At 46.1% G+C, this 27939-nt stretch overlaps 1 protein-coding gene across 1 annotated transcript; it reads left to right on the forward strand.

Moving 5' to 3' along the window:
* Positions 1-27628, forward strand: LOC144493889 (leukocyte immunoglobulin-like receptor subfamily A member 1). Its single transcript, XM_078213472.1, has 7 exons — positions 1-84; positions 13629-13661; positions 18003-18299; positions 18893-19192; positions 19768-20067; positions 24490-24612; positions 25490-27628. Exons 1-7 carry the CDS (start codon positions 21-23, stop codon positions 25546-25548), a joined length of 1176 nt encoding a protein of 391 aa, XP_078069598.1. The 5' UTR covers positions 1-20; the 3' UTR covers positions 25549-27628.
* Positions 27629-27939: the final 311 nt, after the last annotated feature.

Below are 27939 nucleotides of genomic sequence, written 5' to 3' on the forward strand. Positions count from 1 at the left end.
CAGAAGAGGATTGCTTTAAGATGTCTCTGTGTTGTGTGAAAGCCAGTCTCTGGGTGGTGTCCCTCTCAATGCTGCTGCTGATTGGTGAGTCTGTCTTCATTTCTGTCCCTGGGAGAGAGAGGTGGATGAGGGTCGAGCGGGAGGTTTCTTCGTGTGAAACCTCTCTGTTGAAATGGTTCGAATGAGGCCGATCTCACTCAGTGTTAACGATTATTTCACAGATTGCCACAAACTCAAACCCTTTGTTTCTCTACAGTTTAAATAGTGAGTTCAGCAATGTTCACCTAGCTTGTTCAATCTCAGATGTCCCACCTCTCCCCTGCTCACTTTCTCACACCTCGGACCCTGCAAAAAAATACCCATTCTGCTGCCTGACCAGCAGCCCAATTATAAAATTCTCCTCCTCGTGTTTAATCTCCAACACTGCTTAAACTCTCCCTTTCTCTGTAACCTCCTCCAGCCCCTACAATTCTCATTCTCCTGTTCAAATCTCTCCTTCGCCCTCTCCCTCTTTATCTCTGTAACCTCCTCCAGCCCCTACAATTCTCATCCTGTTCAAATCGCTCACTCACCCCTCCGTTCCTATATCTGTAATCTCCTCCAGCCCCTGCAATTCTCATCCTCCAGTTCAAATCACTCTCTCACCGCTTCCCTCCCTTCTCTCTCTGTAACCTCCTCCAGCCCCTACAGTTATCTGTCTGTGGCTCTCCCTATTCTCTCAGTTACTCTCCCTCTCAGTCTCTCACTCGCACTTTCTCATTCTCTGTCTCTCTACCTCTTTCTCACTCTCTCTCTCTGTATGTGTGTTTGTCTCTCTGGCGCTCTCTCTGTATTCTCTCACTCTCTATCTCCGTCAATCTCACTCGCTCGCTGGACATTAACAAGTTCTATTTTGCTCGTTTTGTTAAGAAATCTCCCACATCCCCTTTTTCTGACTTGTCATTTGTTCAGTTTCCACGTTAGCCTCTGCAGAAATAGCCGATGTGTTTATAACGACACGCTTGTTAAAAATAAAATCCTCACAATACCCATTGATCATTTACAATGATTGTCCTTTAACTAATTACACACCAGATCAGGACTGACATTGTGGAAAACAGAGTGAAACAACACTGACTACTTTTAAATTCATGAAGGAATCTATTTGTGTTTGTCCCACACCCCCAGTCAATGTTTATATTAAGTCTTCTGTTCAAACCATCATTTTATCATTCCATTTCAAAAGGGAATAGCTCCAAAATTTCCACCATTTTCTCCACATCTGTGTTTTTTCATTGTCTGCCTGAGGTTTACTCCATCTGTTTGTGAATGTGTTTCATTTCCCCAGAGTGTAGCATTTAAATATCTGCACACCTCTCCATCTGAGCCAGTTTCTAAGATCTCTCCCGTTTCCGCTTCCTCTTCCTTTACACTGATATCAACATCAATCCCCCCACTGTCAACATCCTGGGGTTACTATTGACCAGAAACTGAACTGGAACCCAACCATATAAATACTGTAGCTACCAGAGCAGGTCAGAGGCTGGGAATACTGTGGAGAGTAACTCACCTCCTGATTCCCCCCAAAACCTGTCCACCATCTACACGGACACAAGTCAGGAGTGTGATGGAATACTCTTCACTTGCCTGGATGAGTGCAGCTCCCAACAACACTCGAGAAGCTCGACACCATCCAGGACAAAGCAGCCCCCGCTCGATCGACACGCTAACCCCCACCTTCAACGCTCACTCCCTCCACCACCGACACACAGTGGCAGCCGTGTGTACCATCTACAAGATGCACTGCAGCGACTCACCAAGGCTCCTTCGACAGCACCTTCCAAACCCGCCACCTCTACCACCTAGAAGGATAAGGGTAGCAGATAACTGGGAATCTGTAAGTTCCCCCTCCAAACTGACACCATCACACCCTGGAAATATATCGGCCGTTCCTTTCCTGCCGTTGACTCAAAATATTGGAACTCCCTCTCTAGCAGCACTGTGGGTGTACCTTCACCACATGGGACTGACTGATGTCCAATAGCAATCCTAGAACTCCCTCCCTAACAGCACTGTGCATGTACCTACACCACATGGGAGTGACTGATGTCCAATAACAATCCTGGAACTCCCTCCCTAACAGCACTGTGGGTATACCTACACCACATGGGACTGACTGATGTCCAATAGCAATCCTAGAACTCCCTCCCTAACAGCACTGTGCATGTACCTACACCACATGGGAGTGACTGATGTCCAATAACAATCCTGGAACACCCTCCCTAACAGCACTGTGGGTGCACCTACACTGACTGGTATGTTTTTTTTATTCATTCGTGGGATATGGCGTTGCTGGCTTGCCAGACTATATTGCCAATCTGTAGTTGCCCTTAGACGACAGTTGAGAGTCAATCATGTTGCTGTGAACTCTGGAGTCAGATGTAGGCCAGACCAAGTAAGGACAGCAGATTTCCTTCCCTAAAGGACATCAGTGAATCGGATTGGTTTGTCTGACAATCGATAATAGTTTCATGGTCTTCAGTAGATACTAAATTCCAGACATTATTTGTTGAATTCAAATTCCACCAACTGCTGTGGTGGGAATCAAACCTGTGCACCCAGAACATTAGCTGAGGTTCTGGATTAATAGTTGAGTGATAATATCATTAGGCCATCACCTCCCCACTGATGTGCAATAACAATCCTGGATCTCCCTCCCTTAGAGCGCTGTGGGTGTACCTACACCACACGGGACTTGAGTTATAAGGAGAGGCTGGATAGACTGGGACTTTTTTCTCTGGAGCGTAGGTGGCTGTGGGGTGATCGTATAGAGGTCTATAAAATAATGAGGGGCACAGATCAGCTAGATAGTCAATATCTTTTCCCAAAGGTAGGGGAGTCTAAAACTAGAGGACATAGGTTTAAGGTGAGAGGGGAGAGATACAAAAGTGTCCAGAGGGGCCATTTTTTCACACAGAGGGTGGTGAGTGTCTGGAACAAGCTGCCAGAGGTAGTAGTAGAGGCGGGTACAATTTTGTCTTTTAAAAAGCATTTAGATAGTTACATGGGTACGATGGGTATACAGGAATATGGGTCAAATGCTGGCTATTGGGATTAGCTTAGGGGGTTTAAAAAAAAAGGGCGGCATCGACAAGTTGGGCTGAAGGGCCTGTTTCCATGCTGTAAACCTCTATGACCCTATGACTGGTATCCAATAACAATCCAGGAACTCCCTCCCTAACAGCACTGTGGGGACATCACACAGACTGACTGATGTCTAATAACAATTCTGGAATGTCCATCCCTAACAGCACTCTGGGTGTACTTACATCACACGAGACTGACTGATCTTGAATAAAAATCCTGGGACTCCCTCCCTAACAGCACTGTGGGTGTACCTACACCACACGGGACTGACTGATGTCCAATAACAATCCTGGGACTCCCTCCCTAACAGCACTGTGGGTGTACCTATATCACATGGAACTGCAGGAGGTTGAAGATTTTGGCTCACCCACCACCTTGTCGAGTGCAATTAGTGATGGGCAATAAATGCTGGTCCGAGCCAGCGACACCCAATTCCTGCAAATGAATATTTTTTTAAAAAATGGGCCCAATATAGTTTTGTTGCTGCTAATCTTCATGGAATGGCATTGATCAATACAAGACTGCAATGGGTTGTTTATAATCATTGTTGGCGTTTATCATCCATCCAAGCAGAAACAGACGTATTCTGTCCTTGTATCCCTCCATCAGCCTTTCCCTCCAAACATCTACCTGATCCAGTCGCTTATCTTAACAGGGAGTTTGCAGCCAGCGATCCCAGTGTACAGCCTCAGAACCCACTGAGTAATGGGTCTCAATTGGTGGGTTCCTGTGATAATGTGTGCAGAGCCCACCTCCTCCCCAACACAAAGGCAGATGGTTCACCAGCTCCCACCTGGCGACCAAGGAAGCTTTGCCCATGATGAGGTTAGGTACCAACTGGCTAAATCATTCCAGCCTTGTCACCTCAAAACCCCAGGAGACTGCATCCAAGCACCCTGTCTTAAATCTTATGTTTAATCCTCTTACTGTACTGAGAGCAAATCCAGCGACTTTGTTAAGTGTCCATGTTCTGGAAGAGAGTATCACTGACATAACAGCACTCTCTCAGCCGCTCTCTCCCTGGATTTTTAAAAAATTCATTTGTAGGACATGGGCGTCACTGGCTGCCCAACATTGATTGCCCATCCGTTGTTTCCCGAGAGTCAACCACATTGCAGTGGCTCTGGAGTCACATGTAGGCCAAACCAGGTAAGGACAGCAGATTTCCTTCCCTCGAAGACACTAGTGAACTAGATGGCTTTTCCAACAATCGACAATGGTTTCATGGTCATCAGTAGATTCTTAATTCCAGATACATTTTGTTAAATTCAAATTCCACCACTTGCTGTGGCGTGATTCGAACCCCAGTCCTCAAAACATTAGCTGAGTTTCTGGATTAAATATACTACCACTAGGCCATCGTTTCCCCTGGCATCATCAACCAGGATGGTGTGCTCAAATATTGAAGGGCCTTTGATGAATAGAGATTTGGAACGAGGCAGGGGAACGGCCACCCAAACCTCTCAGGGCTGTGGGTGGAGGGGAAGATAAAGGGCCGTCTTCTGAGAAGAGATTGAAGCTTTCCTCATTAGAGTTTTGAGCTGTGAACGGTGAACTTGTTGGAACATTTATGATTCTCAGGGCTGGGGGAGTGGAGAGGAGGGATGCTGACAGGATAGTTCCCCTCATGAAAGCAGCTAAGAGTAGGGGGGAGTGTCAGTTTAAAAAGAAAGATTCTCTAAATTAAGAACAAAGAACAATACAGCACAGGAACAGGCCCTTCGGCCCTCCAAGCCCGTGCCGCTCCCTGGTCCAAACAAACCATTTTTTTGTATCCCTCCAAACAAACCATTTTTTTGTATCCCTCCATTCCCACTCCGTTCATGTGGCTATCTAGATAAGTCTTAAACGTTCCCAGTGTGTCCGCCTCCACCACCTTGCCTGGCAGCGCATTCCAGACCCCCACCACCCTCTGTGTAAAATATGTCCTTCTGATATCTGTGTTAAACCTCCCCCCCCTTCACCTTGAACCTATGACGCCTCGTGAACGTCACCACCGACCTGGGGAAAAGCTTCCCACCGTTCACCCTATCTATGCCTTTCATAATTTTATACACCTCTGTTAGGTCTCCCCTCATCCTCCGTCTTTCCAGGGAGAACAACCCCAGTTTACCCAATCTCTCCTCATAACTAAGCCCCTCCATACCAGGCAACATCCTGGTAAACCTCCTCTGTACTCTCTCCAAAGCATCCACGTCCTTCTGGTAGTGTGGCGACCAGAACTGGACGCAATATTCCAAATGCGCCCGAACCAACGTTCTATACATCTGCAACATCAGACCCCAACTTTTATACTCTATGCCCCATCCTATAAAGGCAACCATGCCATATGCCTTCTTCACCACCTTCTCCACCTGTGACGTCACCTTCAAGGATCTGTGGACTTGCACACCCAGGTCCCTCTGCGTATCTACACCCTTTATGGTTCTGCCATTTATCGTATAGCTCCTCCCTACATTATTTCTACCAAAATGCATCACTTCGCATTTATCAGGATTGAACTCCATCTGCCATTTCTTTGCCCAAATTTCCAGCCTATTTATATCCTTCTGTAGCTTCTGACAATGCTCCTCACTATCTGCAAGTCCTGCCAATTTTGTGTCGTCCGCAAACTTACTGATCACCCCAGTTACACCTTCTTCCAGATCGTTTATATAAATCACAAACAGCAGATGTCCCAATACAGAGCCCTGCGGTACACCACTAGTCACAGGCCTCCAGCCGGAAAAACACCCTTCCACTACCACCCTCTGTCTTCTGTGACCAAGATGTGGAGATGCCGGCGTTGGACTGGGGTAAGCACAGTAAGAAGTCTCACAACACCAGGTTAAGAACAGATATCCACTCCATCTGACGAAGGAGCTGTGCTCCGAAAGCTTATGGTTGATGCGCGTTATCAAACACGAGGCTAGATGCTCGGGAAATAAAGGCTTTTATTTACTGTAATGAAGCAGCCAATAATTATATACACGATCCCAGACTGAGGGGTCCCAGCCAGAGCAGGGACTTTTATACCTCTCGCAGGAGGCGGAGCCGCATCTAGCCTCGTGTTTGATAACGCGCATCAATTTTATTTACTGTAATGAAGCAGCCAGTAATTATATACACGATCCCAGACTGAGGGGTCCCAGCCAGAGCAGGGACTTTTATACTTCTCCCAGGAGGCGGAGCCTGACTGGGATGTACCACAACACTACAGTACAAAGGTGTAACAACCCCACCCTAACCCCAACAGCAACAAGTAGCACAACCCAACAGTAACATATGTACATCCTTGTAGTACTGGCCAGACCCTGGCTCAGTACTATCCAGTGGGAACCAACGATGGTTCACCACATTCACCCCTCCTTTGAGAACAAGGCCGGCGGGGTACAAAAAACAGAATAAAGTGTCATCAGTCTATAAGTTCAGACGGTCAGGGGGACCGCACCGTCGTTGTGACCTCCTCAATACCGGCGGTGACACCGGAGTAGGCACTTGCGGTGGCGTTCTCCCCAAGGCGGCGTCCAGCTGTTCTTCCACGGACTCACAGGCCGGCTGACCCTGAGGTGACGGTAGTCCATGGGGTCCTGACACGCCCTGCAGTGGCGACCATCCTCTGGACTCAGGCAAGCTGGATATTCATCATAGATTTGTCAAGTCTATGAGGCTTGGCCTGGTCCAGGATGATCGACGCCACCGTTGGTTCCTGAGTGCCACTGCAGGCAGCTGAAATCGACGAGGAGGACCCCTGCTGGTCGTTCGCGGTCGGTGCCGACCAACATGGCCGCTCCCATAAGTCGCACGTGGGTGATGGCGCCAAACTCAGCGACCCCTGGTGGTCACACACCTCCGACTCCGTCGACCGTAATGGCGTCGTCCTGGCCTCGCACGTGGACATACCCCTCGATGATTTCGACGACGAAGAGCCGAGCTCTGAAGAATCGCAGGCCGCACTGCCGTTCCTAGATTTAGATCGGCACACTTTCGAATAGTGCCCTTTCTTACCGCAGGCAGAGCATAACACAGCCTTAGCGGGACACCGTTGCCGAGTATGCTTCGCTCCCCCACAGAAGTAACACCGCGGGCCGCCCGGAGCTGCTGCCGTCGTCTGGCCCGAGTGTGAGCACGCCATTACGCAGCATTTTGAACCCGAGGGACGAGGAGGGATTGGCGACTGCTCCTGCCACGTTGTCTCCACGTGGTCTTCCGGATACAATACTAAGCTTTTGGAGGCCGTCTCCAGCATCTCTGCTAGCTCGATTGCCTGGGTAAGGTCAAGGTTACCTTTCTCCAATAGTTTAAGTCGAATGTACGACGATCCGACTCCCGCCACAAACGCATCTCGGGCGAGGTCGTTCATGCTCTGCTCAGCCGACACAGCTTTGCAGTTACAGCCCCTGGCTAGCTGTAGGAGCTCGTTCGCGTATTCCTCCATCGTTTCACCAGACTGCCGTCGTCGAGTGGCGAAGAGGTAACGAGCGTGTATTTCATTGGGCAGTTTGATATAACGCTTCTTCAGAAGCTCGAGGGCCTTTGTATAATCGGTGGCCGCACGGATCGCGAGGTAGACAGTGTCGCTTACCCTCGCATGGAGGACCCGGAGTCTGTCATCATCTGTGGTGACCGCTGCGGAGGCTGCCAGGTAGTCTTCGAAGCACTTCAGCCAGTGGTCGAAGGTGTTTGAGGCGCCCACCGCACGTGGATCTAATGTAAGGCGTTCCGGCTTCAGGATCTGCTCCATACTCTTTTTTTTTTTGACGAGAGTTTAACAACAGTAAATAAAATTGATGCGCGTTATCAAACACGAGGCTAGATGCTCGGGAAATAAAGGCTTTTATTTACTGTAATGAAGCAGCGAATAATTATATACACGATCCCAGACTGAGGGGTCCCAGCCAAAGCAGGGACTTTTATACCTCTCCCAGGAGGCGGAGCCCGACTGGGATGTACCACAACACTACAGTACAAAGGTGTAACAACCCCACCCTAACCCCAACAGCAACAAGTAGCACAACCCAACAGTAACATATGTACATCCTTGTAGTACTGGCCAGACCCTGGCTCAGTACTATCGAGTGGGAACCAACGATGGTTCACCACAATGGTATTTGCTACCAAATAAACCTGTTGGACTTTAACCTGGTGTTGTGAGACTTCTTTCTGTGACCAAGCCAGTTCTCCACCCATCTAGCCACCTCCCCCTTTATCCCATGAGATCCAACCTTTTTCACCAGCCTACCATGAGGGACTTTGTCAAACGCTTTACTAAAGTCCATATAGACGACATCCACGGCCCTTCCCTCGTCAACCATTCTGGTCACTTCTTCAAAAAACTCCACCAGGTTATGGAGGCATGACTTCCCTCTCACAAAACCATGCTGACTATCGTTAATGAGTTTATTCCTTTCTAAATGTGCATACATCCTATCTCTAAGAATCTTCTCCAACAACTTCCCCACCACAGACGTCAGGCTCACCGGCCTATAATTACCCGGGTTATCCTTCCTACCCTTCTTAAATAACGGGACCACATTAGCTATCCTCCAATCCTCTGGGACCTCACCTGTGTCCAGTGACGAGACAAAGATTTGCGTCAGAGGCCCAGCGATTTCATCTCTCGTCTCCCTGAGCAGCCTTGGATAGATTCCATCAGGCCCTGGGGATTTGTCAGTCTTTAAATTCTCTAACAAACCTAACACTTCCTCCCTCGTAATGAAGATTTTCTCCAACGGTTCAACACTCCCCTCCGAGACCCTCCCAGTCAACACATCCCTCTCCTTTGTGAATACCGACGCAAAGTATTCATTTAGGATCTCCCCTACTTCTTTGGGCTCCAAGCATAATTCCCCACTTTTGTTCCTGAGAGGTCCGATTTTTTCCCTGACAACCCTTTTGTTCCTAACGTATGAATAAAATGCCTTGGGATTCTCCTTAATCCTGTCTGCCAAGGACATTTCGTGACCCCTTTTTGCCTTTCTAATTCCCCGTTTGAGTTCTTTCCTACTTTCTTTGTACTCCTCCAGAGCTCCCTCCGTTTTTAGCTGCCTGGACCTAACATACGCCTCTCCTTTCTTTTTGACCAATCCCTCAATTTCCCTGGTTATCTACGGTTCTCGAATCCTACCCTTCCTATCCTTCTTTTTTACAGGCACATGCCTGTCCTGTCGCCCTAACAACTGTTCCTTAAAAGACTCCCACATGCCAGATGTGGATTTACCCTCAAACAGCCTCTCCCAATCAAGAGCTGCCAATTTCTGCCTAATCCCACTAAAGTTAGCCTTCCCCCAATCCAACACCTTACCCTTGGGACACCACTCATCCTTTTCCATCACTATCCTAAAGCTAACAGAATTGTGGTCACTATTTGCCACATGTTCCCCTACCGAAACTTTGAAGACCTGACCGGGCTCATTCCCCAGTACTAGGTCCAGTATAGCCCCCTCTCTAGTCAGGCTATCTACATATTGTTCCAAAGAACCCTCCTGTACGCATTTTACAAATTCCTCCCCAGTCAGAGTCCCAGCTCTCAGCGATTTCCAGTCTATGCCAGGGAAATTGAAGTCTCCCACTACAATAACCCTATTTTTCCTGCACCTATCCAGTATCTCCTGACATATCCGTTCTTCCACTTCCCTCGGGCTGTTGGGGGGCCTGTAGTACACCCCCAACAGAGTGACTGCGCCCTTCCTGTTTCTAAGCTCCACCCAGAGTGACTCGTTACACGACCCCTCTGAATTGTCCTCCCTCTGCACCGCTGTAATATGCTCTCCAACTAATACTGCTACTCTCCCACCTCTTTTGGCCCTTAAGACAGAGATGAGAAGGAATGTCTTTTCTGGCAGGGAGTCGGTCTGTGGAGTTCCCCCCAACCCCACCCCCACCCCTCCCCCTCCCCCAGAGAGCAGTGGGGGCAACGGCTCATTCAAGATACTCAAGGCCGAGTTAGGGAGATTTCTGATCGAGAAGGGGATTATGGAGGAAGAGGAGGCAGGATCGTAGAGTGAAGGCCACATTGAGATGGACCATGAACAGTGCAGCATGCTCGACAGGCCGAATGGACGGATCCTGCTTCTATTAGTGATGTCCCTTCCCTGGATAAGTTCTTCCCAAAGGCCTATTGCATTGCCTTTATCCTCATTTGGGTCATTACCCCTTTCACCCCCCACTCTTGCTGTCCAATGGTGTGTGGGCTAGGTTGATTGGCCATGCTAAATTGACCCTAGCGTCAGGGGATTAGCAGGGTAAATCTGTGGGGCACAGGAATAGGGCCTGAGTGGGATAGTGGTTGGTGCAGACTCGATGGGCTGAATGGCCTCCTTCTGCACTGTAGGGATTCTATGGATTCTCTTCCCCCTTGATCCCATTGAGAGCATGTCTATCATACCCTATGTCCTTACTACTCCAACCCTGTCTGTGAGAGAACCCTTCTTGCAAACTCAATCTCCTTCTCTTCCCCCTCCTGTGCCCTTTCTCTGAGACAAATCGGCCCCTCACTCACCCACCATCTCTTCCCGGCCCATTATCAAACACACTCTGTCAGATAGCCTATCGCTTCAGATGCTGATGGAGACCCTCCTCCCCCCACCGTTCAGAAGGAAGTTGGCACAATTATTTCCTCTGTTGTTTCAGCTCAGACCTTCAACAAGCCAATACCCATCTGCCTACTTCTCAAAGAAAAATAAATCTCCAAAGCCACAAACCCTCCATTGTCCAATCATTGTCTTAAATTGCTGGTGTGTGACTGTTTCAAAATGCCCCGGAGAGGGTCTGAATATATGGGGACAAACATTAAACATGACTCGTTAATAAGGAGATTATTTACTCTGTGTAACTGCACTAAGTGATTCAGCAATGAAACATCACAAAGCAACATCGACCCACATCTTGTTAGAAATTTTCCAACCAGACAGAGGACCTTGTGTCTGTTCTGATCCCCAGATTCCATTACTCTCTCTCTCCATATCCACCTGCCTCTTTCTGCAACTCTCCCTCGGTCTCTCTATCTGATTCCCATTTACTCTGTTTCCCTGAGACTGTCTATTTCTTTCTCTTCACCTCTCCCTCTGTTTCTCTCTACTTCTACTTTGCTCAATTTCTCTCTGTGCCTCAGACTTTCTCATCATCTGTCTCTCTCTGTTTCTTTGTGTGTCTCTCTCGACCTCTCTCTATTTCTTTATTTCTCTTTGTCTGTCTGTCTCTCTGCCTGTGTCTCTCACTCTATGTATCTCTATCTCTCTTTGTTTCTTTCTTTCTCTCTGGCTCTCTGTGGTTCTCCCTCTGTCTCTCACTCTTTCTCTCAATATGCCTCCCTGTTTTTTTGCTTCTCTTGCTATCTCTCCCTCTGTCTCTCTCTCTCTCACACATCCTCGCTGTCTTTCTCTCTATCTCTCTCTCTCTCTCTGCCTGTTTCTCTCTCTCTGTCCATCCATTTCTCTCTATCTCCCTCCATCTCTCTGTCTCTTATGTCACGATGTGGATGTTGACCCCCTTTTGAGGAGTAACGCTGAATTCCCGAAAGAGGAATACCTCGCCTCTTAAACTGTTAAAAGTGTGTGGGAAAGTGTGAACTGTTCTTCAGTCACGTTTAGTGGGAACTGACAGAAATACCTTATAGTCACTTTAAAATGAACATTTAACAATTTATTTATTTAACTAACAGGGGACTTTAACTAAACAAGTAATACACTGAATAAAATAAGATTCCAATGGAATGCTGTTCAGATAAATACAAGACTCAATCATTAACCAAAAAGAAATTCAGTCACTCTCAAAAATACAACCAGGTTTGTGATTTTTGGAATTGTTTGGAGTTCTTCTGTTGATTCCTCTGTATATAAGTTCCTTCTGATTTGGTACCCTCGTTGGATAGTGTGTTCTCTTAAGAGATATCTGAAGCTAGCAAAAACTTGCTCTCTCCCTGTCGAAGGTTGAGAGGCGGCAGTTCTTCAGTTGCTCTCCTGTTCCCCCCTCCCCGCCCTGCGCTCTCTTCTATCCCTGTGATGACTTATCAACTTCCCTTCAATAGTATTGGTTTGATGTTGTTCACAACATCAAATTCAAATTTTATATGTTCCTGGTAGCTGAGTGCCTGCTTTAAATTGATTGGTAAAATTTAAAAAAAAACAGGTTGTCTTGTTTAAGACTGCTGCTTGACTTTTTGATGCAAATGTTTCAGCTTGGACTCTGGATGTAGTTTGCATTTTAAACCTCCAAGCATTGAAACAGAACACCACCTTTTAAAGGGACGCCACAATGTATTTTCCCCGCTCGCATTTTTACAATTTTTTACATCTTTGCCATCATCAAATTGCAACGTCACAAACTCAACTTCGCAAAACTTATGTCTCCATATCTCTCTGTATCGTTTTTAATTTCTCTCTCTACTTCCTCTTTTCAAAGTGACCAATGGTTTTGTTCATTTCCCCTTTCAAACACTTAAAGAACTTCCCCTTTTTATCAGCAACTTTCTCACACATGCTATCCCTGTTGCTGTCTCCGACAGGACATTCCAGATCCTAACCACTGTCTCTAAAATATAAACTCTCCTGACAGCTCTCCACTTTTTTCTTAATGATCTTAAGTGTCTGCACTCAGTGACTGCCTCACTGATCACACAATGACATGGGAATGAAAACACTGATATAGATTGTCTGGAATAATTAGTTCTGTTAGTGTCTACCCCCACACACAGCAGGCCCAGTCCCATCCTGTCTGTGCCAGTGTGTTGAAAGATTTATCAAACTCGTTCGTCTCACCTGCCCTTCCTTACAGTTCCGTTGACTTTCCTCTTCTCCCGTTTTCTGGTTGATGATAAGAGCCAGAGACCAGAATAATTCTTCATCAGTTACTTGAAAGCAATGTTCAAATAAAAATTCAATTCTGCAGATGCAGCACATCTGAAAATAAAACAAAAACAGAAAATGCTGGAAAATTTCAGGAGGATTGGCAGCGTCTGTGGAGAGAGGAACAGAGTTAACGTTTCAGGTCCATGTGACTCTTCTTCAGAACTAAAGAGAGGGAAGAATGCGATGGATTTTATACTGTGTAAGAGGGAGGTGGAATAGCTGAAAAGTAGGACATCAGTGACTGGTGGGAGCTCGGGGACATTGCACCCAAGATGTGTAGGGTACAGCGAGTGTGAATGGCAGTGTGAAGGGCTAGAGAAGGTGCTAATATCTGCATGAAGGTATGATAGCAGAATGGGGACAATCAGAGAACAAGGGTCAGTGCTCAGTGAAAGCTAAACTTGAGAACAAGTGACAGGTGGCCCAGTGGGGGAGGGGGTTTATTACTTGGGGACACAATTGTACTTTTTGAATAGTTAAAAGGATCAAGACAGAGGAAAAAGGTCACAGTCAAAAGTCGTTGGACTCAGTGTTGAGTCATCAATGTTACAGTTCTCAGGAGCTTTGACATGCTCTGTCTGTGTCAGTGGCAGTGTTTCTGTGGCGAGATTGGTGTGCAATATTCTAACGGATTGTTTCACCATTCTGTTTCCTTTGCAATGCGTTCCTTTCCAGTCCCTTCACTTATAGAAAACAGCGAAGGAAACCGTGAGTAACATAATTTGATAAAATTCCTCTTTAAATGTCTAAAGTCACTCTGAAATGAGAGAAATTATTAGCATTGATGAAGTTTAAAATTAAACTATAGAGAACACAGCATTCTAATCTAATGACACTGGGTAACTTCACTCAATGGTAACACAGTGGGTTAGAGGCAGTGAACAGTTCAGGACACCACAGATAAGAAAGGATATATATCTGCTTAAAAACAGTGCAGTGTATGGTGACCTGAATCATACTTGGGTATCATGCATCAGGAGTCAATCAGTGTCTCATTCCCTTCAAATTAAAAGTTTAGACGTTTATTTGATCCAATTTTTCAGTAAATTCATTGGTCATGAAACGCGGTGGACCCAGCCATAGAAATACTCTGGCTACCAGAGCAGGTCAGAGGCTGGGAATCTTGCGGAGAGTAACTCACCTCCTGATTACCCCCCAAAGCCTGTCCACAAGGACACAATGTGGAGATGCCGGCGTTGGACTGGGGTAAACACAGTAAGACGTCTAACAACACCAGGTTAAAGTCCAACAGGTTTTTTTGATAGCAAATGCCACTAGCTTTGGGAGCACTGCCCCTTCATCAGATGGAGTGTGAAATGTGCTCACAAACAGGGCATACAGAGACACAAACTCAATTTACAGAATAATGATTGGAATACTAATCAAGCTAATCAATGCTAATACAGCTAATCAAGTCTTAAAGGTACTGACAATGTGCGTGGAGAGAGCATTAAGCACAGGATAAAGATATGTGTATTGTCTCCAGACAGGACAGCTTGTGAGATTTTGCAAGTCCAGGCAAGTTGTGGGGGTTACAGATAGGGTGACATGAACCCAAGATCCAGGTTGAAGCCGTCCTCATGTGTGTGGAACTTGGCTATCAGTTTCTGCTCAGCGACCCTGCGGTGCCGTGTGTCATGAAGGCCACCTTAGAGAACGCTTACCTGAAGATCAGAGGCTGAATGCCCGTGACTGCTGAAGTGTTCCCCAACAGGAAGAGAACAGTCTTGCCTGGTGATTGTCGAGCGGTGTTCATTCATCCGTTGTCGTAGCGTCTGCATGGTTTCCCCAATGTACCATGCCTCGGGCATCCTTTCCTGCAGCGTATCAGGTAGACAACGTTGGCCGAGTTGCAAGTGTATGTACCGTGTACCTGGTAGATGGTGTTCTCACGTGAGACGATGGGATCCGTGTTGATGATCCGGCACGTCTTGCAGAGGTTGCTGTGGCAGGGTTGTGTGGTGTCGTGATCACTGTTCTCCTGAAGGCTGGGTAGTTTGCTGCGGACAATGATCTGTTTGAGGTTGTGCGGCTGTTTGAAGGCAAGAAGTGGGGGTGTGGGGATGGCGTTGGTGAGATGTTCGTCTTCATCGATGACATGTTGAAGGCTCCGGAGGAGATGTCGTAGCTTCTCCGCTCTGGGGAAGTACTGGACGACGAAGGGTACTCTGTCCACCGTGTCCCGTGTTTGTCTTCTGAGGAGGTTGGTGTGGTTTTTCGCTGTGGTGTGTTGGAACTGTTGATCGATGAGTCGAGTGTCATATCCTGTTCTTATGAGGGCATCTTTCAGCGTCTGGAGGTGTCTGTTGCGATCCTTCTCATCCGAGCAGATCCTGTGTATACGGAGGGCCTGTCCGTCGGGGATGGCTTCTTTAACGTGTTTAGGGTGGAAGCTGGAGAAGTGGAGCATCGTGAGGTTATCCGTGGGCTTGCGGTACAGTGTGGTGCTGAGGTGACCATCCTTCATGGAGATGCGTGTGTCCAAGAATGCAACCGATTCTGGAGAGTAGTCCATGGTGAGTCAGCGGTCACGGGCATTCAGCCTCTGATCTTCGGGTAAGCGTTCTCCAAGGCGGCCTACACAACACACGACACTGCAGGGTCGCTGAGCAGAAACTGATAGCCAAGTTCCGCACACATGAGGACGGCCTCAACCGGGATCTTGGGTTCATGTCACACTATCTGTAACCCTCACAAATTGCCTGGACTTGCAAAATCTCACAAGCTGTCCTGTCTGGAGACAATACACATCTCTTTAACATGTGCTTAATGCTCTCTCCACTCACATTGTCTGTACCTTTAAGACTAGATTAGCTGTATTATCATTGATTAGCTTGATTAGCATTCCAATCATTATTCTGTAAATTGCGTTTGTGTCTCTGTATGCCCTGTTTGTGAGCACATCTTCCACTCCACCTGACGAAGGGGCAGCACTCCGAAAGCTAGTGGCATTTGCTACCAAATAAACCTGTTGGACTTTAACCTGGTGTTGCTAGACTTCTTACAACGGCACAAGTCAGGTGTGTGATGGAATACTCTCCACTTGCCTGGATGAGTGCGGCTCCAACAACACTCAAGAAGCTCGACACCATCCAGGACAAAGCAGCCCCCGCTCGATCGACACGTGAATCCCCACCTTCAACATTCACTCCCTCCACCACTGACGCACAGCGGCAGCCGTGTGTACCATCTACAAGATTTACTGCAGCAACTCACCAATGCTCTTGTGAGAGCACTTTCCAAACCCGTCATCTCTACCACCTAGAAGGACAAGAGCAGCAGACGCATGGGGAACACCACCACCTGGATGTTCCCCTTCAAGCCCCACACAATCATTCTGACGTGGAAATATATCAGTCGTTTGTTCAATGTGCTTGAATCAAAATTCATCATCATCATCCCCATCATCACTGTGGTTGTACATAGACCACAAAACTACAGCAGTTCAAGATGGTGACTCACCACCACCTTCTCAAGGGGCAATTAGGGATGGACAATAAATGCTGGGTCTCGTCAGCAGAGCCAATGTCCCTTGAATGAATAAAATGATCGAGGGAAGAGATCCAGTGGATGGAGGGAAATACCAGTTTGGGAGTTTAGGACCCGGAGGTATGTCATAAACCGAGATTAGAGCAAGATATTTCATACACAGAGTTCGGGAACACTTCAGACAACAAAATGACCTTGAGGTTTGGAAATCTTTCCCACAAATTGGCAATTGATCTTTGATTATTGGTTGATTTTGAATGAAACAAAACTTGAAGGGGTGTGGGACACAGAATAGGGTGACACATCGGCTGTAATCTCACTCATTGGCACAGGAGGCATGAACCATAAAATGGCACAAGCATACAAGGAGGCCATTCGGCCCTTGGCATCCCTGCCAGCTCTTTGAAGGGGTGATTTCGAGAATCCCATTCCTCCTCACATTGCCAAAAACTGGTATTTTTTCTCACTCGAGGCACATATTCAATTTCCTTTCTTTAAGAAATGTTATTGATCCTGCCTCCTCAACACTGTGAGCCAAAACATTCCAGATCCCACGCACGCTCTGCCTGGGACTGTCCCTCTAGTTCATAAGATATAGGAGCAGAATTAGGCCATTCGGCCCATTGAATCCATTCTGGTTCAGGGCATCCGAAGTCTCTCCTCCCTGGGATGTTCCTTGTCAATCAATTCTGAACCCTCGCTAAAACCTTGACATCCTTCCCAATGTTTGGTGCCAGGGATTGTACAGAATATACCAGTGGAGGCACTTGCCAGCGTTTTATACACCTTCATCAATCGAGTTGTTTGCTTGTGTTGATCTCATGTCTTGTTGAATAATATTTATACTGAAGCCCTTTGCCCTTAATTGATCAGCACATTGAGCAAAGATAAAGATCCAGTGGAGACAATAACACATTTATATTCTCTGAGAAGGGAGCGCTGACTTGTTGGCAAGTGGATTCTGATTGTGAGGCATTATGATGGTGAACGCACCAGTGAACTGCCAAGCATTGGATGAAAACTTACAATAGACAACTTGAGTTGGATTGGTCAAAGCATTGCCCTGAGGAATGAATCTGTAAATGGCTCTCACCTTTTTTGTTCAGCTGAAACAGGCACAAGGTGTCTACCTGTCCTTTCTGTCTGTGCATTAAAATATGTAGCTTGCAAGACACAGAAATGTTCCCCACTGATGATATTAAAATTATTGGCATTCTGAGCATTATGTCAGGTGATGCTGTTGTTCTGGGGCTGGGGGAGGGGGGCAAAACCCAGGAGGTACGGAACAAAACTGCTGGGATGAAGTTGACTTGCCCCTTGCTTGATTTCACTCTTCATTGAAGTCAGTACAGAGTAGAATTGAGCAGGGTTTAAATCTGGCCCCATTTGGTCTGTTTCTCCCACACCCCCTACCCTGATGGGAGGAGGGAATGCTGATGTTAACATTGTCAGACAGGAGTTTATTGAGGATGTTATAGCAGCAGAACTCATTCATTATGAAGCTTGAATAAGTCGGGTTGTGTCCAAGCTGCCGTGTCTGACGTATTGTTTATTTTACAGCTTTACCCAAACCCACCCTGTCTCTGGATCCATCATCCGGTGCTATTCTACCAGGAGAGGAAGTTTCACTCACGTGTCATTTCCCCTTCATCGGCTGTGCTGGTGAATTCTACAGGAATGACAATGATCTAGTCAGTTATTTTAATGAAGAAAACTACAACGTTACCCATCAGTTTAAAGAAGGTTTACCCGCGAAAGGTCACAACTCCTACACCTGTCAATATAGAAAATACTTTGAGAACAACAGGACCTGGGGATATTCCCCACGCAGTGATCCGGTGTGGGTAACTGTAACAGGTCAGTGAGACACACCAACATTCTCAATGGCAAACATAACACTCGGAATCAGAGCATATCACAGCACAGCAAGAGGCCATTCACCCATCCTGCTGTCTCATTGAAAGGAATCTCCAATTAATCCCCCCACAGCACAGATTCCCAACCCCGAACCCTCCCCATCCCATTTGGTCCCCGTCTTGTCCAACAATTCCTTTCCTGTTTCAGAATCCATCCAATTGCCTTTGGAATGTGGTTACATCCCTCCACTGCCAGTTCATCCAGTTCATACCTCCTCACTGAGCGGGAAGAAACCACCCCCCTCTCTCTCCTGTGGTCATTTAGAATTATATTTAACCTCTGATTTAACCTTTCTGCGATCCTTCCTCTCTCCTCCTGCCTCATCCTCCTGTTCAAATCCCTCCCTCGCTCCCTCCCTCCCTATCTCTATAACCTCCTCCAGCCTCTACAATTCTCATCCTCCTGTTCAAATCCCTCAGTGACCCCCCACACAGCCTCCACATCTCTCTGCAACAACAATGTGCTTTATTTTCCATTCACTCTGGTGTATTGATAAAGGATTTTATTTTCTCTGTGTGATCGATTTGTTACAGATAAACTTCCAGAGCCCACACTCTCTATAGAGCCAGCCTCTGGTGTGGTCACAGTGGGGGAACGAGTTCAGTTTAACTGCACCTCCAGCTACCCAGCCCACATCTCCCACTTGTACAAGAAGCAAAGCAGATCCCCTATCGATTCCCGGAAAGTCTCAGACTCTGAGCGCACTGTAATCTTGACCCTCGCTGACCTTGTACCAGAGGATAGTAAAGAATACAGCTGCAGTTTTGAGAAAACTGTGAATGGGAGAGTTTACCACTCAGATCGCAGTGCCTTCGTGGAGGTAACAGTGAAAGGTGAGAGGCATTTTAGTTTCCGAATATCTTTCCCATTGTTCCTGCATGAAGGGATTGTTATATCCCCAATAATAACTCTCAATTCAATTAAACTTGTGTGCTTAATTTATTATAAGCTGCTGGAGGGGTAGAGAGAGAGAGAGAGAGCTCAAATCCCAGAGCTACCTCCGACAGTGCAGCACTCCCTCAGTACTGGCACGGGGGGAGTGTCGGTCTGGATTATGGAGCTCAAATCCTAGAGTATATACATCTACCCCCGACAGTGCAGCACTCCCTCAGTACTGGCACCGGGGGGAGTGTCGGTCTGGATTATGGAGCTCAAATCCTAGAGTATATACATCTACCTCCGACAGTGCAGCACTCCCTCAGTACTTACTGACCAGTGTAAAATTCTCCGGACAGACTGCCCGTTGCGCTGAAACTCCAATCTCACTGACAGTAATCTAACCCATGTGTCCTCATGACTGAAGCACATGTCCGACCCCCGGGATCTGTCCCCTCACCCACCAATCACTGACTCTGTCACTGTTCCTGAGTGCTGTAAACTATTCATCCCCGTGTCTGTTCAATTGCAGAGGAACTCCCCAAGGCTGACATTTCGGTCGACCCGCCCTCAGGTGTGGTGAGCAGAGGAGAGGCCATTCGCATTAACTGTGTAGGATCCATTCTAGCCCATGGAGGTCGGTTTCACTTACACAGAGAGGATGAAGAGGACAGGACCCTGGATGTGCCTGGTCCCCAGCAGTCAGCAAACTTCACCATCAGAGACACCAACACAACCGGGACATGGAATTACTCCTGTAGCTATGGCAGGATGGTAAAGGGAAGAGAATATCACTCACCCCGCAGCGATGGGGTCCGGGTAACAGTGAAACGTAAGTGTTGACACATCCAATGAAAAGGCTCACATTTATCCCGAGTGTTCAGAACCTTCTGTCATGTGTTCAGTAGATTTAAAATGAAAGATTGCAGCGTCACTGCTGTCGCAGTGAGGGAAACGGGGGCACAGCAAGATCCCACAGGCAGCAATGAGATAATGATCTGTTCAGATTATGTTGGCTGGAAGATGGATACCTTGCAGGGCATTTGGGAGACTTCCCGGTGCCTTCTGAGGACATGGTGGCCGTTTACTTTCTGTTCTGATCCCAACTCACAATGCTGCTGGTACCTCTGCCTTGGCGTCTGATCTGAGACATGGTACCTGTGACAGTGCAGCACTCCGCCAGCCCATTACTGGGAATATCGGCCAACATTAGGTATCCCTTATCTCTACCATCTAGCAGGACAAGGAAGCAGATACATGATAAATAATATCACCTGCAATTTCCCCTCCTAGTCCCATTCACTATTCTGACTTGGAAATATATCGGCTGTTCCTTCAATGCTGCTGAACCCAAATCCTGTAACTCGTTCCTAACAGCACCGTGGGTGTACCTACACCACACGGTCTGAATGATATCCAATAACAACCCTGCAACATCCCACCCAAACAGCACTGTGGGTGTACCTACACCACACCGACTGACTGATGTCCAATAACAATCTTGGAAGTCTCTCCCTAACAGCACTGTGGGTGTACCTACACCACACGGGACTGACTGATGTCCAATAGCAATCCTGCAACTCCCTCCCTAACAGCTCTGTGGGTGTACCTACAACACACGGGACTGACTGATGTCCAAGAACAGTCCTGGAACTCCCTCCCTAACAGCACTGTGGGTGTGCCTACAAAACACATACTGACTGATGTCCAGTAACAATCCTGGAACGCCCTCCCTAACAGCACTGTGTGTGTACCTACAACACACATGCTGACTGATGTCCAGTGACAATCAAGTAACTCATTCCATAACAGCACTGTGGGTGTGCCTACATCACGTGGCACTGACTGATGTCCAATAACAATCCTGGATCATTCCTCCTCAACAGAACTGTGGGTGTACTTACGCGAGAAGAGACTGCAATGGGTTCAAGAAGGCAGCTCATCCATCATATTCTCAAGGGACAATTAGGCTGGTCCACTAAATCTTCCCTTGTCAGATTCACATAATGAGTAGGAAGGTTGAGTACAGTGGGGCAGGGAAGTTAGCACATAACAGACTTGACCAAGGGTGGTATACATTGTGAACGAGTGTGGCAGTCATGTGTATCATCCACAAGCTGCACTGCAGTGGCTCACCAAGGCTCCTTTGACAGCACCTTCCAAACCAACTGCAATGCTTTGGTTTCCAGTCTTCAGATGGAAATAGACTCTGAGCTGTACTGGTCTCCAACTAACACTCCCATATCCCAAGGCAGAAAGTTTAGGGTATCTATCTAGCTTTGCGGGCAAGTGGCATTAAATGTCTCACAACAATGTACATGTAATTTTGTGATAACTCCTCATGCTCTAGTAGATATTCCCCATTCTCTGTCTCTGCTTTGCCATTGTTTGTTCCATTGTTCCGTGTGACCATAGTAGGCGGTTGTTACAGTTGTATATATATATGCTGTTTTTTTCACACATTTCTGTAGAATGTTTAAAATTTCAGTTTCATTCAGACAGTCAGTGTTTCTGGAAACTGATTGAGCTCAATGGTTGCAAAAGCAAGTTAATTAATAATTTCAGTTAGGAATTTGTTACTTTGATAGAGCTAATGGACTTTTTTTTACACAAAAGCATCCTTGGGAAGTGGATTGACAGGGTCATGTGATAATGTGGTTAATGGGAAGAACTGAACATGCAGCAGAGAGTAATAAGATTTTGCAGTTTAGTGTTGGAGGTTTAGCTGGAATATGCTTGAAGCCAAAAGGTTTCTGAAACTCACTTTCTCTACGAAAATTCCAAAGCTGACGACAGTTATTATAGTGAGCACATTTGTAATTGCTAACTATATTTAATTTGGCTTTAAGCCTGTAAAAGGAATGTTGCTCATTTAAAGTTTATGTATTAGTGTCACAAGTAGGCTTACATTAACACCGCAATGAAGTTACTGCGAAAATCTGCTAGTCACCACACTCCGGTGCCTGTTCGGATAGACTGAGGGTGAATTTTAGCATGGCCAATGCACCTAACAAACAAGTCATTCAAGCTGTGGGAGGAAACCGGAGCACCGATAGGAAACGCACACAGACACGGGGAGAACGTGCAGACTCCACACAGACAGGGACCAGAGCAAGGAATCGAACCCTGGTCCATGCGCTGTGAGGCAGCAATACTAACCACTGTGCCACCGTGCCAATCTAAACTGAAACAGTGATCAGTTAGAACTTAAAATTTCTTCCTTTTTTTTGAAGCATTGTTCACATGTTATGGGTTGAGTTTCTCCCTATGCTAGAGTTATATAGTTTAAGTTCATTTAATAGTGTCACAAGTAAGCTTAAATTTGCACTAAATTATGTTGCAAATAAGGATTATTTTGATATGAAAATCCCCATTTTGGCAGTGGAAACAAACCCTGGAGCAAAAGTCCACACATTTTTTTCCAAAAAGGGAAAGTTATGGACTCTAGTCCGGCTCCCGAATATAACTTGAAGTTCTGGTCTTAATGCCCAGAGTGTTATTTTCCTCATTTTTCTCCTCATGATGGAAGGACCAAATTTTCTGTTTCATAAAATGCCATTTCAGATACATGGAGCCAGGAAAGCGTGAATAAGGTAGGAAGGGACCTTGTGACACACCTACATTATCTCACGCTCTCTCTCTCTCTTGCCCTCTCTCTGGATGAAAATGAGGAGAAATAGAGTCATAGAGGTTTACAGCATGGAAACAGACCCTTTGGCCCTACTTGATCATGCCACCCCTTTTTTAACCGCTAAACTAATCCCAATTGCCCACGTTCGGCCCCTATCCCTTCATAGCCATCTTACCCATGTAACTGTCTAAACAGTTTTTAAAAGACAAAATTGTACCCGCCTCTACTACCACCTCTGGCAGCTTGTTCCAGACACTCACCACCCTCTGTGTGAAAAAAATGCCCCTCTGGACACTTTTTATTTCTGCCCTCTCACCTTAAACCTATGCCCTCTAGTTTTAGACTCCCCTAACTTTGGGAAAAGATATTGACTATCTAGCTGATCTGTGCCCCTCATTGTTTTAGAGACCTCCATGAGATCACTCCTCAGCCTCCTATGCTCCAGAGAAAAAAATCCCAATCTATCCAGCCTCTCCTTATAACTCAAACCATCAAGTCCCAGTAACATCCTAGTAAATCTTTTCTGCACTCTTTCTAGTTTAATAATATCCTTTCTATAATAGAATGACCAGAACTGTACACAGTATTCCAAGTGTGGCCTTACCAATGTCTTGTACAACTTCAACAAGATGTCCCAACTCCTGTATTCAATGTTCTGACCAATGAAACCAAGTATGCTGAATTCCTTTTTCACCACTCTGTCCATCTGCATTATTTCAATGAGCTATGAACATGTACCCCCAGATTTCTTTGTTCTATAACTCTCCCCAGCGCCCTACCATTAACTGAGTAAGTCCTGCCCTGGTTCGATCAACCAAAATGCATGACGTCGCCTTTATCTAAAACTCCATCTGCCATTTGTCAGCCTACTGACCCAATTGATCAAGATCCCGCTGCAGTCCTCGATAACCATGAGTTGTAAGGTTCTGGGAAGGATGGCGCAGGTGGAAAAGAGTTTAGCACTGCTGCTTCACAGCGCCAGGGACCCGAGTTTGATTCTGCCCTTTGACTTTGTGGGTTTGCACGATCTCCCCTCGTGTCTGCATGGTTTTTCTTTGGGTGCTATGGTTTCCTCCCATATTCCAAATATCTGCAGGTTAGGTGGATTGTCCATGCTAAATTTCCCCTTAGTGTCCGAATATGTGTAAGTTAGGTGGACTGGTCAAGTCAAATTGTCCCTTAGTATCTAAAGATGTGCAGGTTAGGTGGACTAGTCATGCAAAACGCATGGGTTTATGAGGATAGGGTGGATCTATTGGAACTCTTGGGTTTGAGGCTCTTTGAGAGCGACAGGGCAGGCTTGATCAGCGGAAGGCCTCCTTCTGAACTGTAGGGATTCTATGGATTCTATTCAATGGATTTAGATAGTTTGAGGAAGTTGGATACTACGGTAGAAAGATTATAATGTGGAGAATGTGAGCCTTTGTACTTTGACTGGAAGACTATGAAGAGAGAATATTATTTCAATGGAAGGGTAATTGGAGTCTGCGGCAGTACAGAGGGATTGGGTTGTCCTGATACATGAGTCACAAGAATCACTCGATCTCCTCACTAAAGTTGGGGCCTTTGCAGTGGAGCAGGAGAATCAGACATTAACATTCTCCCCTCTCTATCACCTTCCAGAGTTTAGTTCAACATCCAAAACATTCACCATTCGTTTGTGTCTCGGGATCCTTGTCCTGTTCGGAATTGTGGTGATCCTGGGAATAGAGTTCAAACTCTTCAAGAGGAAGAAAGATGGTAACGGTATGTCTGAAGACTTGTTCAGTCTCCACAATATTTCATATTGGAACAAAATCAGTTAGAAAGCTCTCTCACTCTGTCCATGCCAACACTAAGTTATGTTGATGGTTATTGTCCATGCCTTATTGCCCCCTTGTGAAGGTGGTAGATGACTTGCCTTCTTGAACCCACTGCAGTCACATGCGGTGTAGGTACTCGCAGTGCTGTTGCGGAGGGAGTTCCAGGATTTTGACCGAGTGGCAGTGAAGGAACGGCTGATATATTTCCAAGTCAGGATAGTTTGTTGGAGCTCAGAAGGGGAATTTGCAGGTAATGGTGATCGCCATGCATCTGCTATCTTGTCCCTCTAGGTGGTACAGTTTGCATGTTTGAGGGGGAATGTCGAAACAGACTTGGTGAGTTGCTGCAGTGCATCTTGAGGACGGTACACACGGCTAATGCTATGTGTTGGTGGTGGAGGGAACAAATGTTTGTGTGCACTGCTTTGTTCTGGCCTTGCCTTTGGACAGTTGGTGGGTATAAGTTGTTTAAGAGTTTCTCACATAAATGGCTGGTGAAGCTGCAGCAACCTGAAATTCCCCACCATAGTGCCAGCTCTCATCCGGGAACATGCCACCACCTCACGAGGCTGCCTTTGTCAAATTGAAGAGCGGACCAGGTTATCCATCGATGTTCAATAGTAAACTGTGCAGAGTTTTCCCCTGACAAAGGAGCTGGTAAAACACTTGGAAAGGTTCAAAAAGTGGAAGGTTGTCCCTTCTGGCTGACCCTTTTAATACCCTGTAGCTGTACGGTCAATTAACAGTGTAAAGGTATCAGTGATGGTCCTTCACTCCCATGAACAAGTTTGTTGATATCCATTGACTTTATCCTTTTCCAGGTGCTGTTGATGAAGGATTATATTCGAACGTGAGGGATAAGGAGGAGACAACAGTCTGAGCACTTCAGATACTGCATAAATCTTTTTCTTTTGAGAGGTGTTGAGATTGTAACATCAATACCAGTGGCTGTTTCTTTGCAATATATAAAATGTGGGTGCAGAAGAATAGACAATGCTTCCTATTGATAGATTTTGATATGCCCATGTGTGAGAGTGAATGTCAGACAGAGAGAGACTTCACACAACTTTCCAGTTTCAATTCTGCTGCAACTTGTGATTAAAGTGATACACCGGCAGCCTCTACTGGATAATTCAAAGAATGTCTATTGTGCAAAAGGAGACCATTCAGCCCATTGAGTTTGCATCAGCTCTCCAAAAGTGTGTTTTATCCAGACCCTGCCCTTCACCCTATCCTTATAATCCTGCACATTTACCATGGCCAAACCACCTAACATAGAACATAGAACAGTACAGCACAGAACAGGCCCTTCGGCCCACGATGTTGTGCCGAGCTTTATCTGAAACCAAGATCAAGCTATCCCACTCCCTATTATCCTGGTGTGCTCCATGTGCCTATCCAATAACCGCTTAAATGTTCCTAAAGTGTCTGACTCCACTGTCACTGCAGGCAGTCCATTCCACACCCCAACCACTTTCTGAGTAAAGAACCTACCTCGGACATCCTTCCTATATCTCCCACCATGAACCCTACAGTTATGCCCCCTTGTAATAGCTCCATCCACCCAAGGAAATAGTCTTTGAACGTTCACTCTATCTATCCCCTTCATCATTTTATAAACCTCTATTAAGTCTCCCCTCAACCTCCTCTGCTCCAGAGAGAACAGCCCTAACTCCCTCAACCTTTCCTCATAAGACCTACCCTCCAAACCAGGCAGCATCCTGGTAAATCTCCTTTGCACTCTTTCCACATCCTTCTTATAGTGAGGTGACCAGAACTGCACACAATATTCCAAATGTGGTCTCACCAAGCTCCGGTACAGTTGCAGCATAACCCCACGGCTCTTAAACTCCAACCCCCTGTTAATGAAAGCTAACACACTATAGGCCGCCTTCACAGCTCTATCCACTTGAGTGGCAACCTTCAGAGATCTGTGGATATGGACCCCACGATCTCTCTGTTCCTCCACAGTCTTCAGAACCCTACCTTTGACCCTGTAATCCACATTTAAATTAGTCCTACCAAAATGAATCACCTCACATTTATCAGGGTTAAACTCCATCTGCCATTTTTCAGCCCAGCTTTGCATCCTATCTATGTCTCTTTGCAGCCTACAACAGCCCTCCACCTATACCTTTTAGGGCAGTAATAGACAATTTAGCAATTTAACCTACACATCTTTGGACTGTGGGGGTAACAGAAGCACCCTGTGATGGAAGTGTGCAAATGCTTTGTACATATATTATGCTTTTAAGTTTCAGGAGAATGCTTTAATGTTCAATTTTTTCCACAGGTAGTCAGTATATTTGGTAGGAATACAGCACAGAAGTTGGGAGAGAAGAATAACCTTGCAAGTGGTTATGTTAGATATAAGTAAAGGATATTTGATTACTTAAGCCCCCCCTGAGATTTCAGATTAGAGTAATTGGCAGGGTCATGTGATGATGTGGTTTACATGCAGCCCTCGATCTGTAACAAAAAGAAACAGAGTTTTGCAGAAAGGAGTTGGAGTTTGGCTGTTCTAGTTGATGTTAGGAGAGATTTGCAGGCTTCTGAAATCTCAATATCTCTGAAAACACCAAGGTTGAGATAGTTCATGCATCATTAGCAATGACTATATTTTTTCCTTTGTCATACATAAAATGTGGGTGCAGGAGAATATACACCACTTTGTATCAATAGATTTTGATATGCTAATGTGTGAGAGCAAATGGAAGGCAGAGAGAGACTCCATATGGCTGTCCAGATGATCTTCCAATACAACTTTTGATTAAAGTGATCTACCACGAGCCTCCACTGGAGAATCTATAAAATCCATTATAGCAAGTACATTTGTGACAGCTAACTATATTCAAAATTGGTCTTTGGTCTGCAAGAAGGATGTTGCTTATTTGGAACATAAATAGTGTTAAGTTCGAACTTAGAGTTTCATATTAAAGATTGAAGATTGTTCACCTGTTAAGATTTGAGCTGTCTCATTTTTTCGGAGTTATACTTAAACTAAAAGAGAAAATGCTGGAAAATCTTAGCAAGTCTGGCAGCATCTGTGAGGAGAGAAAAGAGCTGACATTTCAAGTCTAGATGACCCTTTGTCAAAGCTAAATGTCATAGAAAGTGGGAGATATTTACACTGCAGGGTGGGGGAATGAAAGATGGCTATAACTCATTTTTCATTTGCTCACCATGCAGTATAAATATCTCCCACTTTCTATGACTTTTAGCTTTGACAAAGGGTCATCTGGACTCGAAACGTCAGCTCTTTTCTCTCCTT

Source organism: Mustelus asterias, chromosome 5 (assembly GCF_964213995.1).
Source record: "Mustelus asterias chromosome 5, sMusAst1.hap1.1, whole genome shotgun sequence".
NCBI lineage: Eukaryota > Metazoa > Chordata > Chondrichthyes > Carcharhiniformes > Triakidae > Mustelus > Mustelus asterias.

Coding starts and splice junctions, on each gene's coding strand:
- LOC144493889 (XM_078213472.1), top strand. CDS start 21: ATGTCTCTGTGTTGTGTGAAAGCCAGTCTCTGGGTGGTGTCCCTCTCA. Junction 85..13,628: donor CTCAATGCTGCTGCTGATTG/GTGAGTCTGTCT, acceptor GTTCCTTTCCAG/TCCCTTCACTTATAGAAAAC. Junction 18,300..18,892: donor GGTGTGGGTAACTGTAACAG/GTCAGTGAGACA, acceptor GATTTGTTACAG/ATAAACTTCCAGAGCCCACA.